Source organism: Mya arenaria, chromosome 2, assembly GCF_026914265.1.
Source record: "Mya arenaria isolate MELC-2E11 chromosome 2, ASM2691426v1".
Classification (NCBI taxonomy): Eukaryota; Metazoa; Mollusca; class Bivalvia; order Myida; family Myidae; genus Mya; species Mya arenaria.
Genome location: NC_069123.1, coordinates 48,607,028 through 48,631,582, shown reverse-complemented (window position 1 = coordinate 48,631,582; position 24,555 = coordinate 48,607,028). Strand labels below are relative to the sequence as shown.

Here is a 24,555-nt window from a genome sequence, read left to right as displayed (position 1 = left end):
TATTGTGTAGGTCAGTACTTCAAATATCATAATTACCGCACATTTTAAAATATGAATATATCTAATATTTTCTAATAATAAATTGAGATTTTCTTCATAGATTTTGAGTTGTATATATGCTAATAATATATGATGGTCTACAATAAACATATAACACTTAATTATTTAGCCAGTGGCACTTGAATAAATAGGGTTTCTCATTATAATTTTGCATATTTATTCAACTAATAATCACAAAAATATTAAAAATGTATCTATTTTCGAATAACACTTAAATGTACACATACATATGCATGTTTATGACTTTTTACTGACCAAGTGACATTCACATGTACACATTGCGTTTTAAATAGACATTGTGAGACAATCTGGAACTGTTGTGAGAGAAGCCTCGTCCTCCACACATACACCACCAGTATCATCGAGTCAACAATATTCAACAATCACTTTGTTCTATCACAGTCAACACTTCTTTCCAATCTGAGGGAAAAGAAAACTTAATACCAATGTCCTCAATATGGACCACCCATTGACATACATGTACATGGTTGTACATTTATCTTTCTTCGTTGTTTATCATTTTTTATATACATATACATTGGAATTTGCTTTTTTTCACTAGGTACAGAGCTATTAACTAATCACACTTTTGCTTTGGGTAAGTGTTAATGACCTTGCTGATGAAAAAAAACAACAAGCTCAGTGTAGTTTAACATTCACACCAAGTCACAATGTTTTTCATATATGTGATGAACATCTAGCATGTGTAGCTGCCTTGGCGGGAAGTTCATCTGGCAGTGTCACATCAAGTAGGTCATTTTCTACCCCCTCTTACAACCAGTGGCTCTGTTATATGGTTAATGCCTCCCGATGCTAAAAAACAGAAACACAAAAATACTGCAAAGTGACTTGAATAAAATCAAATCATTCTGTCATTCAAATAAAAGAGGAAAAGTTGCGACCAAGACACAATGTTAATGGACTAAAGGGATGGACAGACCGTGTGGCTTCTATTTGCCTGCCCATGGGGCATAATTAAGTTGGTACAGTTTGCAGACACTGAGTGTACTTGTATTTATGTGTTTTAAGACTTGTTTTAAAACCCAAATGAAGAGAGATTTTGTAATAAACGGGTGTTTAATCTGTAATAAACAACATGTATTCACTAAAATGACAATACTAAATTTGTCATTCTTACAAGTCTTATTATGTCTACTTACAAAGCCAAGTTGTAGGCTGACTTTTGACAGTAATATGACATCAATATCATGTGGTTGTCCGGTTAGCGCAGTGGTTAGCGCACTCGCTTCTCACCTAGGCGACCCGGGTTCGATTCCCAGCTCGGGCACATGAGTTTGGTTCGTGGTCACCAAGCTGGACAAGTGGGTTTTCTCTGGGTTCCCCCGCAACACAAGACCACACTCTTGCGTAAAATCAGGCCAACGAGAGTGAATAATATAATGTTGTAATAACTTGTTTCACAATCGTTGTAAAATAAATATGTTTAAACTAATAACATGTGCTTCTTACATACTACATTTTGTAATTTATAACTTTGGCACCAAAATAGAAAAGCTTTCTGTTTTAGATCAAAGTTCCTTCCCTTTGTATTCACATTTTCACTTGACAAACTGAATTCCAATCTTTAACACAACTTACAAAATAAGAGTTTATTTACCAGAATCAGTCATCTCAGAAGTGATTGTGACGAAGCGCTATACAAACTTGCTTCGAGTAACACTTACCCATCTCATGCTCAAGATCATCGAGGAATCGGGAAGACTGTCCTCGGTTCTGCATTGCAGATTTTGTGGATTTCCCACGGTTTTTATTCATAAACTGACCAATCAAACTGTACAGCAGTGGCCTGAAAAATTTACGCGGATTAAGATATTAGCTTAAACTAAAAATCAATGAGTAAAATCATTCACTGCCTCACGCATTTTGAAGCGGAAGTAGAAATTCAATACATTGCGTTTTTAATCCTACATAGAGTGTAGGGTAAGAGAAAATATTAATTTATTAGCAGTCAAGGCATGCTTTTATTAATAAACTCACTTCCCATTATCATCAAACATGCGGTGCTACATTTTATTTATAAACAAGAGCTCAATAGAGTCAATACCGGTCCTCATCTGTTCATATTTTTCAGTCAAATTAGGTGCTTGATTTAAGCAGTAATATTTACATAGCCACAGTACTTTCCATTAAAAAAACTGACATTCATTTTGCATGAACTGTTCTATGTTTTTGACATGGTTTTTTAATTGCTGCACTCTGACAAGTGTTACACCATTTGGCCAATCAATGGTACACTATGTATGTAATTATTTTTTTCTGTAATTTTCACCGGAAATTATTCATTTTTTTTTTAATTTAAAAACAAACAAAACAAGAATGTCACTGGAAGCAATAGATCCTTCCCATATGCCAATTTTATATAAAAAGACAGAAATTGTAATAAAATGTGTTTTGGTAGAAAGTAAATGGAAGAAGCATTATTACACATGTATATTCAAGTTGGAAAAACACGGAAAGAAATTGCAGGTTTGAAAAATAAATGTTAAGGTATATGTTTAGAAACAAGAGGCACATCAGTGCCTGTGCTCCAGTGGCCAAAAGGTTCAAGCAAAGACCACCTAAAGAACATTTTCGTCAAGTTTCATAGAAATACAATCATCAATTTTTGAGGAGAAGTTATTTAAAAAAATTTTTTACTTTAATAGCTCTGGCTGCCATGTTGTGCAGTGGACCGAAATGATTTGGGCAATTTGAGTAAAGGAGCACCAAACAAACATTTCTGTCAAGTTTTATCGAAAAAAGGTCATCGGTTTCGACGACAAGTCGTATAAAGTTTTTTTTATTTTTTAGCTCTGGCAGCCATGGTGTGCAGTGGACTGGAACCATTTAACAAATTTTGGTTAATGACCACCCAAGGAACATTTCTGTCAAGTTTCATCAAAATCTGATCATCGGTTAACATTTAATCTGAATAGATTATGAAGCAAATATCTAACCTGAACAAGAACTGACGAGATAGAATCGACTTGGTGTTTCACTTACACTTTTCGGCCATTTAAGTTACTAAAAATAGCTGTTTCATAAACTTTCAGAATGTCACTTAAACGAAAATTAATGTTCAGTCTATATATACTTTCCTATGTATAAATGTAAGGTTTTTAAATTGATCTTTTTGTGAGAACTTTATGCTTATATGTTTACTCATAAATTATTATTGTTTAAAAATTATTTAAAGATGCTATACGTGAAAAATTAAGACATTAATTTTTTTTCTATTAAAGGGAGGAAATTCAGTAGTAAAATGTAATCAAAGCTATTAAAGCATGGCATTTCTTTTCTAACCATGTTGATATTATTACAGTCTATTCAAGCAAGATGCCTTTTGTTTTTACATAGTACCCATAGGTTCTGAAAAACAAGGAGCACTATTCCCAACAGAAGGATGTCACTCCCTATCACTGCATGAGCATCATAATAAAGAAATGTTTACTCAAACTGCAAGCTGCTCAATTGAAATAGGTATTTACCTCAAGCATACAGTTTTATAATGTGGCAAAATAGTCGGACTACTAGATTGTCATTCGGACTAGTAAAATATGCCATTATGCTAGTCCAACTGGCTAGTAGGTTAAAATGTTTTTCGTGAAGACTGCGGACGAGAAGTCCTTAAAGGTTTTTCTATTTTTAACTCTCGCAGCCATGTTGTGCAGCGGACCGGAACCATTTGGGCAATTTTGGTTAAAGGGCATCCCGATGAACATTTATGTAAAGTTTCATCAAAATCTGATAATCGGTTTCTGAGAAGATGTAGTTTAACGTTTTTTTCTATTCTTAGCTTTGGTGCCCATGTTGTGCAGCAGACCAGAACTGTTTGGGCTATTTTGGTTAAGGACTACCCAAGTAACATTTCTGTCAAGTTTCATTGCAATACGATCATCGGTTTCTGAGGAGAAGTCGTTTAAAGGTTTTTCTATTTTTACCTCTGGGGGCCATCTTGTGCAGTGGACCGAAACCATTGAAGCAAATTTGATAAAGGACCATCCAAGGAACATTTCTGTTAAGTTTCATCAAAATCTGATCATCGGTTTCTGAGAAGATGTTCTTTAAAGGTTTTTCTATTTTTTTGCCCTGGCAGCCATGTTGTGCAGCGGACCGGAACCATTTGAGCAATTTTGGTTAAGGACCACCCAAGGAACAATTCTGTCAAGTTTCATCAAAATCTGCCTATCCGTTTCAGAGGAGATGTCGTTTAAAGATTTTGCTATTTTTAGCTGTGGCGGCCATATTGTGCAATGGACCAGAACCATTTGAGCAATTTTAATAAAGGACCACCCAAGGAACATTACTGTCAAGTTTCATCAAAATCTGCCGAACCATTTCAGAGGAGATGTCGTTTAAAGATTTTGCTATTTTTAGCTCTGGCGGCCATATTGTGCAATGGACCGGAACCATTTGAGCAATTTTGGTAAAGGACCACCAAAGGAACATTCCTGTGAAGTTTTGTCAAAATCTGCCTATCCGTTTCAGAGGAGATGTCGTTTAAAGATTTTGCTATTTTTAGCTGTGGCGGCCATATTGTGCAATGGACCAGAACCATTTGCGCAATTTTAATAAAGGACCACCCAAGGAACATTACTGTCAAGTTTCATCAAAATCTGCCGAACCGTTTCAGAGGAGATGTCGTTTAAAGATTTTGCTATTTTTAGCTCTGGCGGCCATATTGTGCAATGGACCGGAACCATTTGAGCAATTTTGGTAAAGGACCACCAAAGTAACATTCCTGTGAAGTTTTGTCAAAATCTGCCTATCCGTTTCAGAGGAAATGTCGTTTAAAGATTTTGCTATTTTTAGCTGTGGCGGCCATATTGTGCAATGGACCAGAACCATTTGAGCAATTTTAATAAAGGACCACCCAAGGAACATTACTGTCAAGTTTCATCAAAATCTGCCGAACCGTTTCAGAGGAGATGTCGTTTAAAGATTTTGCTATTTTTAGCTCTGGCGGCCATATTGTGCAATGGACCGGAACCATTTGAGCAATTTTGGTAAAGGACCACCAAAGGAACATTCCTGTGAAGTTTTGTCAAAATCTGCCTATCCGTTTCAGAGGAGATGTCGTTTAAAGATTTTGCTATTTTTAGCTGTGGCGGCCATATTGTGCAATGGACCAGAACCATTTGCGCAATTTTAATAAAGGACCACCCAAGGAACATTACTGTCAAGTTTCATCAAAATCTGCCGAACCGTTTCAGAGGAGATGTCGTTTAAAGATTTTGCTATTTTTAGCTCTGGCGGCCATATTGTGCAATGGACCGGAACCATTTGAGCAATTTTGGTAAAGGACCACCAAAGTAACATTCCTGTGAAGTTTTGTCAAAATCTGCCTATCCGTTTCAGAGGATATGTCGTTTAAAGATTTTGCTATTTTTAGCTGTGGCGGCCATATTGTGCAATGGACCAGAACCATTTGAGCAATTTTAATAAAGGACCACCCAAGGAACATTACTGTCAAGTTTCATCAAAATCTGCCGAACCGTTTCAGAGGAGATGTCGTTTAAAGATTTTGCTATTTTTAGCTCTGGCGGCCATATTGTGCAATGGACCGGAACCATTTGAGCAATTTTGGTAAAGGACCACCAAAGGAACATTCCTGTGAAGTTTTGTCAAAATCTGCCTATCCGTTTCAGAGGAGATGTCGTTTAAAGATTTTGCTATTTTTAGCTGTGGCGGCCATATTGTGCAATGGACCAGAACCATTTGAGCAATTTTAATAAAGGACCACCCAAGGAACATTACTGTCAAGTTTCATCAAAATCTGCCGAACCGTTTCAGAGGAGATGTCGTTTAAAGATTTTGCTATTTTTAGCTCTGGCGGCCATATTGTGCAATGGACCGGAACCATTTGAGCAATTTTGGTAAAGGACCACCAAAGGAACATTCCTGTGAAGTTTTGTCAAAATCCGCTTATCAGTTTCAGAGGAGATGTCGTTTAAAGTAAAAGTTTACGCACGCACGCACGCACGCACGCACTCACGACGGACAATCTGTGACGACATAAGCTCCATGGCCTTCGGCCAGTGGAGCTAATAAAATTAAAAAGCTGCAATTGAAATTCAAAAACACCCCTAGGTTGGCCTGGACAGATTCACAGACAGACAAAGCAGCAAATCCCTTCGGGCAGCATAAAAATGCAAACATAAGGAAAAAATTTCATGAAAACAAGTTAATTAGATTCAATCCTTAAATAAAGTCACGTTTTAATGCATTGCTATACTCTGCATATATATATTATCTCTGAAACATGTGAACCAAGTTTTAATAGTATAGTGAGTCATGGCAAAAGTTAAAGGTTTACACGAAATTGCAGATGACTTCAAAAAGTAGACCTGCTTATAAGATGTATAATATAGGCATAACAATATATAAGTGTTATATTTAATAGTGTTTCTTTGGTTTAATTATGCCTCATTTCTCATACAAGAATGGTTACCAGGATGTAGAGTTCAACTTACCGTAATGTGTGGATAATTAATTATCACAGTTTTTAAACATACATCAACTACTTATTGCATAGTAAGCTTGACAATATGGTATAAACAGATACTTCACCTAACCCTTGTGATAAAAAGAATATATGAGTCATGCTTTGCATTTGTTTTGTATAGTTTCATTCACACATGTTATTAACACCAAATATAACTTGTGACTGAACAGTGACTTACACTTGAGTGCTATTTCTGTCCTCTTCCACATTCAACTCCTCGGCTAGAAATGCCCGGTCTAAAGGCTGTTTAGGCTGACCTGATTCTAAAGAAAATTACACATGTGAATACTCATGAATTGAAAAGAATGTTCCTATTATTATACTGTCTAATGCGTATTTAAGTATTTAGTTATCGTCTAGAAACAGAGATAATTTCAATGCTACAGAATCCTGCGAATTGCAAGTGTGACCTATTGGGAGCCCAATGACTATTCAAGCACAGGTAACCATGACCTAGAAACAGAGTGTGACAAAGCAGATGACACTGCTTGACAAAGTAGTGCCTATGCATCAGCCATGCTTTGCATGGCAACACAAAATGTAAGTCATGATAAATGAACTAATTTAAATTCAACAGTAAAGTCAAGTGATATAATTAGATCAAAAGTTTACATTTTGTTGTAAAAATGTAGACATAATTATGCTATTTGCAAGGTTAAATATTTATAAATCATGGATTTATAAACATTATACACAAGCTCATTAGGCCTTTTATACCCCCTGCTGAAGGATACTTTGTTGTAGAACATTTCAAGACATAATTATCTATATCTTTCAGTTCAGCAGGGAATATACAAAAAGGATGTGCAGTACATTTCACATACCTGACACAAGAACAGAAGCAGTGTACTTGTATTTGTTGAATTCTAAGTATTCCCTTATAAGTTCATTTATCATCATGTTCTCATTGCTGAGAGGTGGTTTAGAATCGCTAGTGTCATCCAGGGAGTTGTACACCTCCGCTCGTATCCTGGCCTTGATTTGTCCCAGCACTCCCCTGTTCTCCAAAGTATCTTTGATTACTGAAAATACATTCCATCTACATGTATTCGAAAACATGAGCACAGGATTCAGATTCAAACACTCATTGTTTTTCTAATGTTTTCAAGAAAAACAGCTAAACAAAATAAAATGGTTTGGTTAGGGTTACATCCTTTTCAATAACAGGTACGGTAGGTAGGCATATTTTTATTATGAAAGAATGTTATTGTCATCATTGGAGCAGTGTGGCGAAATTATCTTCTGTATAAAACTTTAAAGGTTTGAAACTACTTATTGAAACACACACTTAAAAAACAACAAAAGAACATTTTTTTACCAACTGACTATAAAAACGGTAGCTTGGCACCTTTTCTTTTTAGGGTGACCCGAGTTACCAGGGTCCAGCCATGGATTTGCATTAAAATCTTCTGATTCTGTGACAAATGGTTCACTCGCTTCAGAGTTCTAGCTCAAGCTATATGGGCTTGCAAAAAAGTTTCATTGGTTTGTTCTTTCATAGCTCTAGACTCAATTTCTTGTAATATTTTTTGGCCTGGATCTTTTTCAGCAATAGGGTGGTTAATCTAGGAAACTTGTTCACAGCTATTGTAATTTAAGTATATTAATAGTTCTATAAACTAGTCAACAGCCTGATTAAATTAATTCTTGATAGCATGGCTCAAATATAATACTTCAAATTATAAATTAACAGTGCGTTTAATGGTGACAACTTGAACATGTTAATTAAGTTCAGCAAGACGAAAATTCAAATTGATCTCATGAAATTAATATGTGAATAAACTGTGTGTATGCTTAAAATTGAAAACTGAAAAGCTACAAGATAAGGGAAGGATTACTGGAAAACCTGTATTAAGTGCTCAATTCAAAAGCTGAAAATTTCAAATCAATTTGTGGCATACATGCCATATTTTTTGGAGACCATTCAGGGGGATTTGTTCAAAATGCTGAAAATTCAGGGGGATTTTGGTTGTATTCAGGGGGATTTTTTTAGCAGGTCTAAGTTGGCGTAATTTTTAAGTATTTTTAGATGCAAGTACGAAAAAATGTATTCACATATAGTTTGCTTTGAAAACCTCTTAACTTTTTCATTATACAGAATTATTTTATGTCATGATTTATCATATTCTTATGATACACTGTCATGTCATACTGTAATGCACTTCCCTAGACACTTCTAGCAAGCTACATATATTTTTATTTGACATTTTTGTAAGAAATGACATTCTCATTTTTTTTCAAATATATTTTAAACTATTTACAAGCCTCTGTAATATCCAGAAAAAAGGTTAAATGTAAAAAGCCATATTTATCAAAAGGCTGTAGCTGAAAATATATTTTTATACTAAGAAAACAGAAATGTTTGTGTCAACGGGATGTAACTCTAATATTTGATGCCATCATTGATGACATGATTATCTCACTTTGTTTTACTTTTAAAAGAGAGACATTAAGACTGATGAGCTATGATTTAAAAATGATAAATATGTCACATTTTATCCCTAATCCTGGGCCCAAGTATTATTTAGTTATTGAGCGAAAAACTTTTTTTTTTACCTCAATGTCACTGCGACCTTGACCTTTGACCTAATGATCTCAAAATCAATATGGTTATTCTACTATTCATGACCAACAGGCATACCAAGGATAAAGTTCCTGGTGCAAGTGTTACTTAGATATTGAGCGGAAACCATTTTTGGGCTTTCAATGACAACTTATCATTTTTCACCTAAAAGTCACTATTACATTGACCTTTGACCTACTGATCATAAAATCATTAATAGTCATCTTCTAGTCTCGACCGATAGGCATACCAGTTGTGACTTTGGCTGGGTCACTTGCTACTAGTGCACCAATTATAACCAAGGCCCCCCCAGGTCTGGGGGTATACCGGGGATAGCCGAGGAAATGGGCTGTGTTTTTACCTTTCAGGGGGACCCGCAGTGACGGGTAAATGCAGTGATTTTGTCTTCGCGCAAAATATAGCTGCGAATGGGCCTTACCTAGGGTCCCTGGGTGTGGGGACATTTGATGGGGATTTTACCATCTGTTCGTCCCCGCAGGACGAGGATTTTACCCGGGGTTGGCTTGACCGAAAGTCCCCGCTATTCCCCGGACTCTGGGGGGGGGGGGGATTGGTGATTGCAAGAAACAATTTGGGCTTATATGGACATATAAAAATGCTCACATGTATTTTTGTTCAATCATTATCTTATAAAGTCTAAATTTTGCTGAACTAAATTTTTTCGACTATGTAAATTAATATTATGACAATTATTTTCAAGCTCTGACATGTAAACATGACTGGAAGGAATATTTCTATGACAGAACATGAAGTACATCCGATGTAATTTTGAAAAAAAGATCAGATCTAGTTTGGTGGATTTTAATATCGCGTATTTTATTTAAATGCACCTTTTAGCAGTAAAATAATTTAAAAAAATACCCTCTTTTAGCTCTTGTGTTGAAGTCATTCTGACTGCCGCTTGTGTTCTACGTCACCGGTTTTTGAGTATTTTTGTACAATACGGTGTAGTATTCTTCATTAACAAATATGGCTGCGCCCATGGAAAGCATTGCATTTTGTAAAATTGTTAACGAACCTAGTTTTCTGTTTGTTGCTGGTGGCCATGCCGAAGACTCGATAGTTGTTTCAAACAAAACGAAATCATGCAACATATATACGGTGAGAAAATGACGACCTTTCTATATATCTGGTTAAGGACCACTTTTTTTACGTGTTATATACTGGATTCTTCCAATCCCTAAAGTCTAAACGGGTTTGTGCACAAACCGGGGGTGTTTGAAAAATATTGAAATTGTATTAAGTGAAGTATTTTATGGTTGAAATGGATAATTAAGGTTTATATTCATATTTTACCATGTAAGTGAAAAGTTATTTTGCACAAAACAAGCATTTAATGCATTGAAATACATTATTTACCTTTCTAATGAAACGAAAGTTGACTGACACAGACAACAATTATGCCAAGCGAAATAACTCGACCCAATCATAATAACTCGGCCACTTCTGACAAGCTTCGAGATAGACCTCGTAAATACTATCATAACAATCATAACAACTCGGCCATGGCCGAAATGTTCCGATTGTTTTAAAATTGTGAACGGAAGCCTTGCAGGTGCCGCTCATGTATATATCGTTATGTTTTGACAGAATGAAATGAAGAAAACCCCGTCAAAATCATAATTATTCGTTGGATATATATTTTTGTGTACGGAACTAATATAAAATAACATTATCTGGTAATATTACTTGTTTTTATGATATTTTATAGATGCAATATGCTTTAACCCAGAGTCCCGATCGGAATAACTACCCACTTTTCGTACTAAACAATTTATACGTGATTGAAGAATTTACCATATCAAAAATTGTAAAAAAAAATCTGCCAACATACAATTATTTGGACTACTAGAACATCATGAGACTGTTCAATATTTCATAAATAAAATATTTTTATGTAATAACATTTTTTCAAATGTACTGTATTATATCATGTATAGGACCCTAGCATAGATAGGACGCAGGCAAAAAAAATGTCGAGAAAACGGGTAAAACCCCTTAATACATAAGATAGGACGCAGCGGAAAAATGTCAAAATCGGAGCCGAAAAATTGAGGTTGGTAAAGTATTTATAACATATATTGAAGTAAAAAAACAAACAAAAATTGTATATAAGGCATATTTCGATAAGTGTCTTGTGTATTTCGATAATTATCTTCTTATTTCGGTAATTAAGCGTACACAACAATGATATGTCTTGACATTTTGAGAACATTCACGCATAATATAAGACTTATACAAATGCTGTAATAGACTAGTTCTGACTGACAGTCAATCGTTGCAACCGTTGCATCTCCCGACATGCTTTCTGAATGACAGTCAAACGTTGCAACCGTTGCCAAACTGTGTATTGTCAAAACTAATGATTGTTTTGATAAGGCTTGTCGCTGCGCAGATTAAAGCATGTCAGCATAATTATTGCGTTTCGGTAATTAGCCTTGCCAGCAGAAGGCACCTCGGGTAAAGTGTGAACAAACAACAATACGGTATTACCATCACAATAGTTTGTTCTATTGATGTTTTTCTAATGACAGACAGCGGGTGTTTTTCACACCTTCGCACATTTGAAAAGATTTGATAGTGACAATAAAGCTACTTTGCGTTATGCACATTCCTTTATTAATTTTTTAAAACAGTAACATACAACAAAATGTTTTGTAAAATATCGAAACATTAAAATCATGAACAACAATTAATTGATAAATACCTCCTTTCCCGATTTTCCGTTGCCGTTATAACTCAATCCAGTTAAAGTGCTGACTCACATCGAGTTTTTGTGAGTAGCGTCCCTTTTGTAAAAAAGTAAACACTCGTGTTTGTTTTCAATTTATTTCTCAATAAATCATTTTAAAGTAAACATTCAATATATTTCTGCGTGTGTTAACTTGCGTGATTTTACCTATGTCAGTTGTTCTCTTCGTTGACGCAGTACAGATACTTACTATTACCGCGTTCTTCCCCGGTCCGATATTTTCGACCTGAAGTGGACTTGGAAAAAAACAGATGAAATTCTAATAGCATAGAAAGGACGCAGGCAATTTTTAAGACGATAATTGGGGGTAAAAAAGTGCGTCCTATGCATGATATAATACGGTAGATTATTTATTTGTATAGTACACAGTCCTTTCAGTGGATTTTGTCAATGATTTAAGTCACAGTCAGAGATTCTTAATTAAATCCCATCGTGGAAAACACCCATAGTCGGGTGGAAAGGGGTACTTCACCAGTAATATGCTTTTGAATAAATATGATAAAATTGTTTCTTGAACAACTAAGTTGAACACATATATGGAAATTTATACATACATATGTCACCACCAAGCATACGCCACCAGTTATTTGACAAAAACAGTCTATTTTCTGAAGTCGGAATATGACATTAAATATAGAACGTGCAGTTTCAGTAACATTTTCTTGGTTCGGCCAATGTATGAGTATAACTCTGTTGATCCAACTGTGAGGTAATATCTGGGAGAAAAATGTTTTTGATCCCAGGTAATATTAACTAAACTACCAAAAAACTGTAACTTTTTTGTAGAATCCATGATGAGGCAAAAAAAAATAATATTGTTTGTTCAGGGTAACCTTCCCAAATTTTTGAGGTAGGGTAGGTAGGTTTTTTTTTTTTTTTATTTTTTTTTTAAAAATCTGTCGTAAGTTCAGACTGTTTGCACATGGCAGTCTTTCCTACATTAATGTCATTGCCTGACTTTGTTTTATCATATAAACAATAATTCTGATCGTCCAATTCGCATTTATCCGCCCTTAGTAACTCTCTATTCGCTAACGAATATTTTTTTGCTCAGAAATGAGGAAAAATAGTTAGGGTCGGCGCATTTTTATAGGTAGGGTCGGGTTACCCGAAACAGACATATATATTTTTTTAGGCCTGATAAATTTTATTACTCACCTCCCAAAACATTGATATGGCTTATAACAGATTTTTTTTAAAATATGAATTCCCTACTCTCCGAGACTGTCTGCACAATTGAAAAACATTTATATATTTACCTTTATTGCTTGTGAATTTGTTAACAAAAAACTTTTATTTCATATACAGCAACCACATTAAAAGGTTGTTTGGAACACATACATTGTGATGACCTTTGTGCATTGCCCATAAATTTTGTCGAATATGGTTTATTTAAGTGTGCCATAGATTTACCATATTTGGGATGAACCTGGGTTATAAAAAATGCAAAGAGTGAACCAGTTAGCATTTTTTTTTAATGTACCGATTTGTCCCAAAACTGGTGATGTGCACTCAGAAAACAATATTAATATTAGTCTTTGACCAAAAAAAAATATCGGATGAGGTTAACACGAAAGAGAACAGTATAAAATCACAGTTTTAAATAATTAAGTGCATTGAGTGACTCTGTAAGCCTAGTAAAAACATGCATTGTTTTCACAAGATATTTTAAATCAGACATAATTTTTTACCTAAAACAGTTGTCATTGTAAAGAAGCAATTGCTCTTCATTTGGTGCACAAAGTTGTTTCTAAAAAATATAGTTGAATCACAGAGAAAATAGTGTTAAAACTCACATAATCGATTATGTTTTATACCCCAAACCATGAACCAGGAGGCCTGGGCGCACAGGACATTATGCCTTTATTAATGCTGAACACAAAAATTAGAATAACAATACTCTTATAACAATAACTGTTGAGCATGTTTGTTCTAAATATATAAATGTATGGCCTGGACCAGTTTATTAAACAAATTGTCAAAATGTATTCCACACTTCAACATTTTCAGCCAAATTAAGATGAACAAATAATCATATTTGTACGGCCTTATTATATATTGAATTATTGTGTATACTAATTTGTTTCTTCTTTTTCTCCTTCAGCTAGCAGACCAGAAATTAGTGAAAAGCTGGTCTCTACGCCATGGAGTTACAATTACAAGTCCAGTACAGTGGGATAAAAAACAACAAAAGTTTATGTGTGTTGCAAATTATAAGGTAATGGTTTGCTTTGTATGTGAATGGCCATTTTCAGTCAAAAAACTGATGTATGCATTATGCATATTGTACATTAGTTTTTTGTCTGAAAATGGCAGATAGTTGCTGTTTTTTAAAATTCCAAGGGCCCTGTATGGCCTCATTCACAAAAAGGTACAAAAAATATTTAATTTAGAGTGGTCAACAAATACAATATTAAGTTTGATCTTGGATATTTTGCTTTATGTGTGTTAATGATATGCAGGTCATCATCTAATAGTGCACCAGGTAATAAAATGTATACGGTTTGATTGTTAGGTAATTTTGATCCATTTTTTCAAAACTCTCCCATGTACAAGATTGTATCATAGAGGATGTATTTATTTTGTAACTAGTAGTTGTTGGTTTGGAGCTTTAATATGAATCCCACCCCATTGGCTGCATTCTGAAAATTTTGGAATATGACTTTGTATTAATTTACAGGATGTGCATACTTGGGACATAGCAACAAATGATTGGGAAAAATCAAAGAAAAAACATGTAGGTGAAGCTTTGTTAATTTCGTTTAGTGTTATGTTCAATATAAAAATCACAAGTCTAGTTTAGTTATATTGTTTGAGAAATGTTTCATCATGTCATTTGGTTCGACAATTTTGTGTACATATACATCATTAATGCATTATGAATTTGCATACTATTGCAATTAATAATAAGATATATTTCTCTATCATGAACATTGTAGTCTACTCTGCCCATACATGAGCTGATGGTAGTTGATAGTGAGGAAGCAGTGATACTGTACAGTTCTGGGGCTATAGGTCCCCTCTCGGGCCTCAAACAGCCGCCCAGTCCTGGCCCAGTCACAGGTACAGATGCCATATTGTGGGCCCAGGCTGCACAGCTGGCGGGGAGGGTTACAGTCATGTATATTGCAGGGAATGAGGTGAGAGTCACGAAAGCCTTGCAATGATAATGCCATAATGATATATAGTCACTTCGTAAATCTGTGATGAAATATTGTTATTGGATTAAAACCATATTTTCATGCTGATACATATTCATTTTCTCCATTGTTATAGGGCAACATGACACTGTATGTATACAGCCAGACTGATGACTCCTGGGAATGCACAGAGTCCAAGATTTCCCCACCTAAAGTTGGGGTCAGCCTCTCAACCTGTGATTGCACTGTTTCAGAATCTTCTGCTGACATAATTCTGCTTTGTAAGAAACTGATATATAAATTACAGAATTTTTAGAGGAGAATCATTTTATTTGCTCGACTATTCGAAGAATAAGGTCACCCAAGCGTAGGCGTCTGCGTTGGCGTCACCCCTTGGTTAAGATTTTGCGTGCAAGCACACATAGGTTAATATCTCAGCAACTACTTGAGGTATTGCATTGAGACTTGATACAATGGTACTCAACAATCCAACCTACTCAATAAACCAAGTTAGATAACTTAAGTTTGCATTTAATGCAAATAATAGGCCTTTATTATTTGACTTAGAAATTCTGGTTCAGGTTTTGCGTGCAAGCACACATAGGTTAATATCTCAGCAACTACTTGAGGTATTGCATTTAGACTTGATACAATGGTATTCAACCATCCAACCTACTTAATTAACCAAGTTAGATAACTCTAGTTTGCATTTAATGCAAATAATAGGCCTTTATTATTTGACTTAGAAATTCTGGTTAAGGTTTTGTGTGCAAGCACACATAGGTTAATATCTCAGCAACTACTTGAGGTATTGCATTGACACTAGATACAATGGTACTCAACCATCCAACCTACTTAATTAACCAAGTTAGATAACTCTAGTTTGCATTTAATGCAAATAATTGCCCTTTATTATTCGACTCAGAAATTCTGGTTAAGGTTTTGCATGTAAGCACACATAGGTTAATATCTCAGCAACTACTGGATGAATTGCATTGAGACTTTATAAAATGGTACTCAACCATACAATCTACTTAAATAACCAAGTAAGATAACTCTAGTTTGCATTAAATTCAAATAATGGCCCCTTTTTTATTCAACATAGAAATTCTGGTTAAGGTTTTGCATGTAACCACTTTTAAGTCAATGCTTTAGCAAATACATCATGTATTGCATTGAAACTTTACACACAGGCTCCCAACCATTGAACCTTCTTATTTAATCAAGTAAGATAACCCTATCTTTCATATTATATAATTTTTGCCCCTTTATTATGCGATTTAGAAATTCTGGTTAAGGTCTTGCATGTTAGCACACAAAGGATCATATCTCAGCAACTACTTGATGTATTGCATTGAGACTTTATACAATGGTATTCAACCACCCAACCTAATTGAATAATCAAGTAAGATAACTGTGTTTTGCAAATAATGGCCCTTTATTATTACACTTAAAAATTCTGGTTAAAATTTTGCATGTAACCATATTTATGTTAATATCTCCGCACATCATGTATTGCATTGAAATCTAATCTAACAGTGATCCATGCATGTTTCGCCAAAACTTTTCAATCCTTACACTGAAAAGCGGCGGAATAGTCGAGCGCGCTGTCTCTGTGACAGCTCTTGTTTGCTGTGGCATAAGGGACACTATTTATAAACAAGATGAATGTGGTTACTTGGTTTTATTTCAATCTTTTTTAACTTTCTTCTGAAATATAATATAAACGTCTTGAAATTACCATTTTTTATTAGTTTATCTGGGGGGTTTTAATGAAAAAAGTAATGGTATTGTCATGGCTTTGTTGTTGCGTCGGCAAGCAAAAACTTAAACTATGGCTGTAACTAAAAAACTGATATTCATATATGAAACTTTGTACAAATGTAACCTCTGACAAAACACACATGTGTAGCAAGGCCCAGGGGCAATACTTATTGTTGAATTATGCCCTTTGAAAGTTTGGTCATAACTCAATGACTGCTCATGACATTTATATGAAACTTAGTACAAATGTTACTTCTGACAATATGCACATCTGTAGGAAGGTTCAAAGCGCTCGATTTATAGTAATTTATATGCTCCTAGTCATCAGAATGTTGTTATCCTGGGTGTCGTCTGCTGTGGCAGTATACAAAAACGTTCATACCTCAAACCCTTCAGAAAATCTGAAATCATATGAAACTGTGTACACATGTTACTAATGACCATATGTAAATGTGTAGCAAGGTTCATAATCCATGATTTGATCATTGTTGAGTTAAGCCTCTTGTTGGAACAAAACAGCTGAGTGTTGGTGTTCTGTGTGTACCATTTTTTTCTCAATAATATTGCGTTAAAATAGCTGCACTCTCACAGATTTACCATTTTTACAACTTTGTTTATTTTTGTCTTGGAAAGAGCATTTTTTTGCGTAAATATCTGCAAACCAATGATATAAGACCGCTGACAAAAGATCAGTTAGCAGATTTTCATATTTCCGTTCGAAAATTAATGTTTATGAAAAATGCATAAAAACATCAATTTTTGCACTTAAATTTAAAAATCTGCAACCTATTTTTTTTAACAGTCTTATATAACTGTTTTCCATGGATTTTCGCAAAAATTGGCTCGTTCCAGGGCAAAAAATAAAAGAGCTGTCTAAACGTTCTATCTGTGAGAGTGCCGCTTTAAAAGAAAAGGGGAATGTATTACTTTAATATTAAATTCTAATATTGTCATACTGGTTCAATATCTGATATGTATACCTCGTGTTCAGGGTCTGGCGGCCAGCTAACTACAGTCTCAGTGGGGGTCGGAACTATCACTCAAGGCAGTCTGTCCCACACAGTGCATGGTTGCCAAGGGGAGGTTGCCATGGTAACCTTAAATGACTTTCACATTGCTGTTGCCGGCGTCCAGAAAGATGGGAAATGTAAGTGAGAAAATTACGTTGTTGATTTATCACACATTTGAATTTATTGTTAGTTTGTCTGTTATAATATAGAAAAGAGTCATAGCTCATGGCAAAGCCTTGTTATCCCCTGCCTTTCAGGAGGTGGATATTGTTTTGGTGTTGTCTGTCCTTCTGTCTATCTTTTAAACAGTTTTTCAACAATACCAGGCTATTAGAATGGGCATGTTGTTGGGCGGGCAGGCGTCAAAAATTGATATCTGCAAAATGACAAGCATTGATGGACATTTATGAAGGTTGTTGTGTTATGTGAAGAGCTAGGTTTGGATTGCTTTCGAGGTTGCGGGGATCATGACTTAGATTGAATGTTTATCAAAAATAAAAATAAATGAGTTTTGTCCAACTTATGTATGGATGTGTGGATAATAATGATTGTTGGTGTGTATGTGGTTTATGGGAAGAGCTAGCTTTGGTCGCCTTTTGAGGGGTGTGTGGTCAGGATCAAGATCACTAAAAACAGAAAAATTATTTCAGCTTAATAACTTGAGGAAGAATTGATGGATAGTTATGAAAGTTTGCGTGTAGGTAGCTTATGGAAAGAGATAGCTTGTGTCTGCTTTTAAGGGGGTCATAGTCAAGGTCACTGGTGGTACTTAAGATAGAAAATTGTTTCTGACCATAAATTCCATTAGAATCATTTTATAGTGATAAAAGTTTGTGGGAAAGTCGCATATGTAATGAACTAGCTTGGGAATGCTTTTGAGGGGGCCATTGTCAAGGTCAAGGTCACTGTTACTAAAAATAAAAAAAAGGTTTCCTCCAAATAACTGAAGTAACAATTGATGGATAGTAATGGGGATTGGGCAAAGGTCACTGTTACTTGAAATAGAAAAAAATGTTTCTGCTCAATTACTTAAGTAAGAATAGATGGATAGTGATTAAAGTTGGTGTGTAGGTAGCTTCATGTTGCTTTTGAGGGGCCGGGGTCATGGTCACTGTGACTAAATATAGAAAGATGGTTTCAGCCCAATAACCTAAGTAAGCAATAAAAGTTGGTATGTAGGTAGCTTTAAATATGTGAGCTAGCTAGCTAGTCAAGGTCACTTCTACTTCATATAGAAGCATGGTTAGGATTAGGTTAGGATTGATTTGTGTGTAGGTAGCTTATATGTAGAACTAGCTTGGGATTGCTTTTGAGAGGGATGGAGTCAAGGTTACTGTTACTTAAAAATAGAAAAATGGTTTCCTCCCAAACCTTAAGATTGATGAATACATTGAGAATAAACTTAATGTGTAGGTTGCTTATGTGGAGAGCAAGCTTGCTTTTGAGGGGGATTAGGTCAAGGTCACTGTTAGGAAAAAACGGTTTCTGCCCAAGGCATTATGTAAGGATTGATGAAAAGTGAATAGCATTGATTTGTGTGTAGGTAGCTTATGTGAAGAGCTAGCTTGGGATTTCTTTTGAAACAAGTGTGGTAAAGGTCATTACTTAGTTTGAATCAGACAAAGGATATCAATTCAACAGTCATAGGGATCCTCAGCGACTTGCCCAAACTTTAACCTTGACATTAAGTAATGCCCCTTGTGTGACTGAAAAACATTAACAGACAAATATGTTGATGTTCACTCCATGGTGCTTTTGTTAAATTTTAATGCAGACCTATTTGTCACATTCTGTAGAGGGGATTTGTATATATCATTGACAATTTAATCTGTGAGAATTTCTATTTTTGTTCATGTTTGTTAAAACATATATTGAAATGGTCACAAAAATGTTCCGAAAAAATACACAAATTTTTACCGACAAATAAATATGACTTTACAGTACATGCATCGTTGACATAAAGTACGTCTGTGTGTTGTATTTCAGATGAAATGTACATCGTTGACATGTATTTCAGATGGTATATGCATCGTTGACAATTGACATGTATTTCAGATGGTATATGCATCGTTGACAATTGACATGTATTTCAGATGGTATATGCATTGTTGACAATTGACATGTATTTCAGATGGTATATGCATTATTGACAATTGACATGTATTTCAGATGGTATATGCATTGTTGACAATTGACATGTATTTCAGATGGTATATGCATTGTTGACAATTGACATGTATTTCAGATGGTATATGCATCATTGACATGAAGTATGGACTCCAGAAATCCTTCCAACCTTTCGCAGAAAGACCACAGTGTAAACCAAAGGTGCATTATCATCATTTTATGATGTTAAATAAATGCCCCAGTTACCTTTGCTCAATAAAACAGGTTCAAGTGATCAACTGCTAAAAATTATTGAATTAAAATTCTAGTGAAATAATACATATTTTCTCAGAGTAACTTTCAGAAATTCTAGTAAGAATTATATGCTGATTGTAAGATTTGAACAGTATTTTATTCAAGTCAAACTTGTGCATATGTTAATGCATGTACCCATTAAATATACATCTAACCTAAAATATAAATCAAATGCATAGAACATCTATAGTTACTGTAATATAACACTTTTTGAGTTGCTTAATTAAAGCATTTCTATGTAAGAATGCACATTTGCTCTTTTCCTTAGTTGGTGCATGTGGGAGACCGCCTGTTTGTGCCCTGCCATACGACCCTGTATGTATACCAGTACCAGTGTGAGCCCTCAACCCTCGCCAGCCTGCTGGGACAGACTGGGGCCGGGGAACATACAGACACACACACCGTCCCGGCACACCTACACTGGGAACCCAACATAAAGGTGAACCTATATGCTGATTGATAAGCATTATATTAATGGGCTGGGAGAGATGGCAACTTTAGGGGTTTTATATTCACTACTGAATTCACACACTGTTGTAATACCCCCACCATTTAGTGGTGGGAGCTACATCACCTTGTCCCACCAGATTGTACTAAATAGTCAATACATGACCCATAATTACAGTAACAGTCAACTCAGTTGCATATTGTGCAATGGTATTAAAAATGCCTTATTTCACATACTGTGAAATCATTAATGTTCGTGGGGCATTAATGTTCGTGGTTTTCGTGGGTTGGATGATCCACGAATTCAAGATCCCACGAAATATTGACCTTTATTCCCTTTTCAATTGCCATGTTATGTACATACTCTAGTTTATTTGTTATGGAGGCCGCAGTACACATCGTAAATATCCGTCTAACTGTATATCTTACTATCATTGTTTTGTTAATATATCATATCAGCCTTTAACAAATAATAAACCAAATCATTTTAATGTGTTTTTATGAAATAAATGACAAAAGCACGTGCCTTAACATGTGCTGTTCATTAAAATCTCCAGGTTTACAAAATGTTAGTGATGAGTGTCGGTTCTCGATTTTATTTCTTTAATGAAATAATTAATCGATTACATTAGAGGTTACTGAGCACCCAATGTGACAATGTACAAAACAAAGCGTTCAATATACTAATAATAAACAAAACGTGTAAATAAATATTGAAATGAGATGATATTCAAAAGTAATTGAATTTGTAAACATCAGCTATCTTTAGGGATTGTTTACTCAAATATACGGACCTTCTCGGTGTTTTTACAGTTTGCAAAATTCTTAATTGGCATTCAATGGCTTCGTCTATTTGTATTAAGGATCAGGGTACATCTTCTTTTATGACCTTAATTTCCAATTAAATCGATAATTGACATGGATATACGCACTAATTGGCATGTCGTACCTCTTTAGCGAGTGTCATAAATCGAGTGACGTAAACAGCGGAAATCACGGGCCAGCCCGTGGAATGCAGTCGATCTAGGACAATCGCAATTCGATTATATTTTTTTTCAAAAACGAAAAACCACGAATTCAAGTACCCACGAAATTGTAATTTTTCGGCAAACCACGAAATTTCATGCCAACGAATATAAATGATTTCACAGTATATTATAGGTCTAAGTTCTTTTTACAATGAACTTAATTGATACCTTCCCACTAACATAGATCATTCAAGGAGCATACATCACTCCCAGAGTAACTTCTTAATACAATATGTGGTTTGCTGGGAGTACTTATCACATCCAGTGATAGCTTTAATTAAACTTAGAATGGATTACATGTATTTTATGATTTTTAAGTAAAATATAACACTTTAATATTTCTCTCTGTTGTATTTTCTTTGTTATTTTAATGTCCAACTTAATGTTTAGCCTCAGAAAGAGCATGTGACTAAGAATCCTGACAAATTACTTGAGAAGTTCCAGAAGGCAATTAACAAATCATCAGTAAGTACAAGTTGGTCGTTTAATCACAACTGTAATGGTTACATGCTTGATAAATGTCTGTCTTTAAAGTTTAAAGTGAAGTTTTCAATCTTTGGATTGGTTCAGGTTAGCCAAAACTGTGTATTGATTGGGGATTTTTTATCAAATAATTATTTCTAAACCAGTTTTATACAGTTGGCTGCATGAATATAAAACTGTGTTACATTTCAGGACTACCAGCAGTTCAAAAAAGCATTTTCGTCACTAGTTTTGGACCTTAAGAAAGCAGAGAATCACCATTGGTTGATGAGTAATCACATGACCCAGCTGGTGCAGAGGATTCTGGGAGAAAAGAAATTCTGGGCAAACCAAGAATTGGAGCAACTCATTGCAAATAACTTTATTCCAATCAGGTAAAGTTACCATAAAGTATCAAGGTTTGATTATTTGTAAAAAAAATGTATATGCAATTACATTATTTCAAATTGTGACAAATGCTTTTTCCACTTAAAATACCATCACAATGTACTGGTATGGCATTTTTTGTATGCCTTTTCCTTATCCTACGGAAATCTTTAGTTACTTCACTTTTTAAATTGTTGATTCTCTGATAGCACTTTGTAATCCATGAATGTTGCCATGAAATGTATCTCATTCTGTGTGCAAATTTCAGTGTTTTGCCTGCGTTATTTGAGTGTCTGGCGGGAAGGAGTGAAGTATCGCTTGTGTACCGGGCTCTCATGTCCCTCAACAATGTACCAGAGAGGTGCCTCTGTCAGGCTCTCACATTCTTCCTACAGTAAGTAGGCCAGGAACAAAGATTACCATAACAGTCATATATTTTACATACCCTTACATGTACACATGAACATTCAATTACCTAGGATGTATTCCATGAACTGCTTTACGAGATGGAGCATCTGTGTGTCCTTTAAATATTTTGTCTGATTCTTAAAAGGATATAATTAATAGCTTTCAAAAGAAGTGTTTCATGTTGAACATAACTTGAATTAAACTCTTGTAAGGATTACAATTTTGTTAGAATATTGTAAGTTTGTTTTGTTTACTTTTAAATACATTTATATGTGTATATATTTTTAGAGTTAATGATGAGAAGATACCTCGTTTTATAACCTCTGACGCGGGAAATGGTGTTGATACAGAGGATTTGGACAACAAAATGGACTCTGAACAGAATGTAGAGAGAATAGATGAGAATGTTGATGACAGTGATGAGAATGATGTGTCAGATAATGAGGAGAGTGATGAACATGAGCCGGAGATAGATGGGGAGGGAGATGAGGGGACGGGTGAGCAGGACAGTATTGTTGTGGCTGACACCAAGTACAAGAGATGGAGGGCAAAGTACCCCATCAAGAAAAACAGAACTTACCTGGTGTATCCTTGATTGATAGTAAATGTTTGTCAGTCAATGTCGCTAGAAGTATTTCTTTGAAAAGAAAATGCATAACTTTCTTCATAACTTACTATACCCCTGCAAACAAAGGTACGGTATTAGTCACCATAAGTTGGTTGGTCGGTTTGTTTTATTGCGGCAAAAGAATGTTTCCTTGAACTTATAGTTGGTGCTTATGACAGTATCATCGAGTCAACAATAGTCAACAAATCACTTTGGTTCGATCACAGTCAACACTTCTTTCCAATCTGAGGGAAAAGAAAACTTAATACCAATGTCCTCAATATGGACCACACCATATGACCTACATGTAGCATGGTTTACATTTATCTTTCTTCGTTGTTTATCATTTTTTATATCCTATACATTGGAATTTGCTTTTTTCCTAGGTACAGAGCCTATTAACTAATCACACTTTGCTTTGGGTAAGTGTTATGACCTTGCTGATGAAAAAAACAACAACTCAGTGAGTTTTAAACATTCACACCAAGTCACAAATGTTTTTCATATATGTGATGAACATCTAGCATGTGAGCTGCCTTTGGCGGGAAGTTCATCTGGCAGTGTCACATCAAGTAGGTCATTTTCTACCCCCTCTTACAACCAGTGGCTCTGTTTATATGGTTAATGCCTCCAGATGCTAAAAAACAGAAACACAAAATACTGCAACGTGACTTGAATAAAATCAAATCATTCTGTCATTTTCAAATAAAAAGAGGAAAAGTTGCGACCAAGACAAATGTTAATGGACTAAGGGATGGACAGACCGTGTGCTTCTATTTGCCTGCCCTGGGGCATAATTAAGTTGGTACAGTTTTGCAGACACGGAGTGTACTTGTATTTATGTGTTTAAGACTTGTCTTTTAAACCCAAATGAAGAGAGATTTTGTATAACGGGTGTTTAATCTGTAATAAACAACATGTATTCACTAAAATGACATACTAATGTGTCATCTACAAGTCTTATTATGTCTACTTCAAAG

General features: G+C 35.1%; 2 protein-coding genes across 2 annotated transcripts; one reads left to right on the top strand and one right to left on the bottom strand.

Annotated features, from left to right (window-relative positions):
* Positions 1-200: 200 nt before the first annotated feature.
* Positions 201-10,055, bottom strand: LOC128224357 (centrosomal protein 20-like). The gene is made up of 5 exons (XM_052934176.1): positions 10,011-10,055; positions 7,390-7,587; positions 6,744-6,828; positions 1,746-1,867; positions 201-873 (listed from the first exon to the last, which is right to left on the bottom strand). The coding sequence occupies exons 1-5, from the start codon at positions 10,036-10,038 to the stop codon at positions 815-817; spliced, it is 492 nt and encodes a 163-aa protein (XP_052790136.1). The 5' UTR covers positions 10,039-10,055; the 3' UTR covers positions 201-814.
* A 68-nt stretch (positions 10,056-10,123) lies between these two features.
* Positions 10,124-23,578, top strand: LOC128204442 (nucleolar protein 11-like). The gene is made up of 12 exons (XM_052905862.1): positions 10,124-10,250; positions 14,006-14,119; positions 14,582-14,638; positions 14,841-15,041; positions 15,178-15,322; positions 17,797-17,952; positions 20,061-20,143; positions 20,505-20,675; positions 22,102-22,176; positions 22,387-22,568; positions 22,829-22,954; positions 23,257-23,578. The coding sequence occupies exons 1-12, from the start codon at positions 10,131-10,133 to the stop codon at positions 23,561-23,563; spliced, it is 1,737 nt and encodes a 578-aa protein (XP_052761822.1). The 5' UTR covers positions 10,124-10,130; the 3' UTR covers positions 23,564-23,578.
* Positions 23,579-24,555: the final 977 nt, after the last annotated feature.

What these genes read in the sequence shown, in the direction of transcription:
- LOC128224357 (XM_052934176.1), bottom strand. Translation starts at nt 10,038, where the DNA reads ATGACTTCAACACAAGAGCTAAAAGAGG. An exon ending in AACACAAGAGCTAAAAGAGG is followed by an intron (nt 7,588 to 10,010) that starts GTATTTTTTTAA and finishes ATGTATTTTCAG; the next exon opens with TAATCAAAGATACTTTGGAG. An exon ending in GACAGAAATAGCACTCAAGT is followed by an intron (nt 1,868 to 6,743) that starts GTAAGTCACTGT and finishes TAAATTTTTCAG; the next exon opens with GCCACTGCTGTACAGTTTGA.
- LOC128204442 (XM_052905862.1), top strand. Translation starts at nt 10,131, where the DNA reads ATGGAAAGCATTGCATTTTGTAAAATTGTTAACGAACCTAGTTTTCTG. An exon ending in TGCTGACATAATTCTGCTTT is followed by an intron (nt 15,323 to 17,796) that starts GTAAGAAACTGA and finishes CCTCGTGTTCAG; the next exon opens with GGTCTGGCGGCCAGCTAACT. An exon ending in AGGCAATTAACAAATCATCA is followed by an intron (nt 22,177 to 22,386) that starts GTAAGTACAAGT and finishes GTTACATTTCAG; the next exon opens with GACTACCAGCAGTTCAAAAA.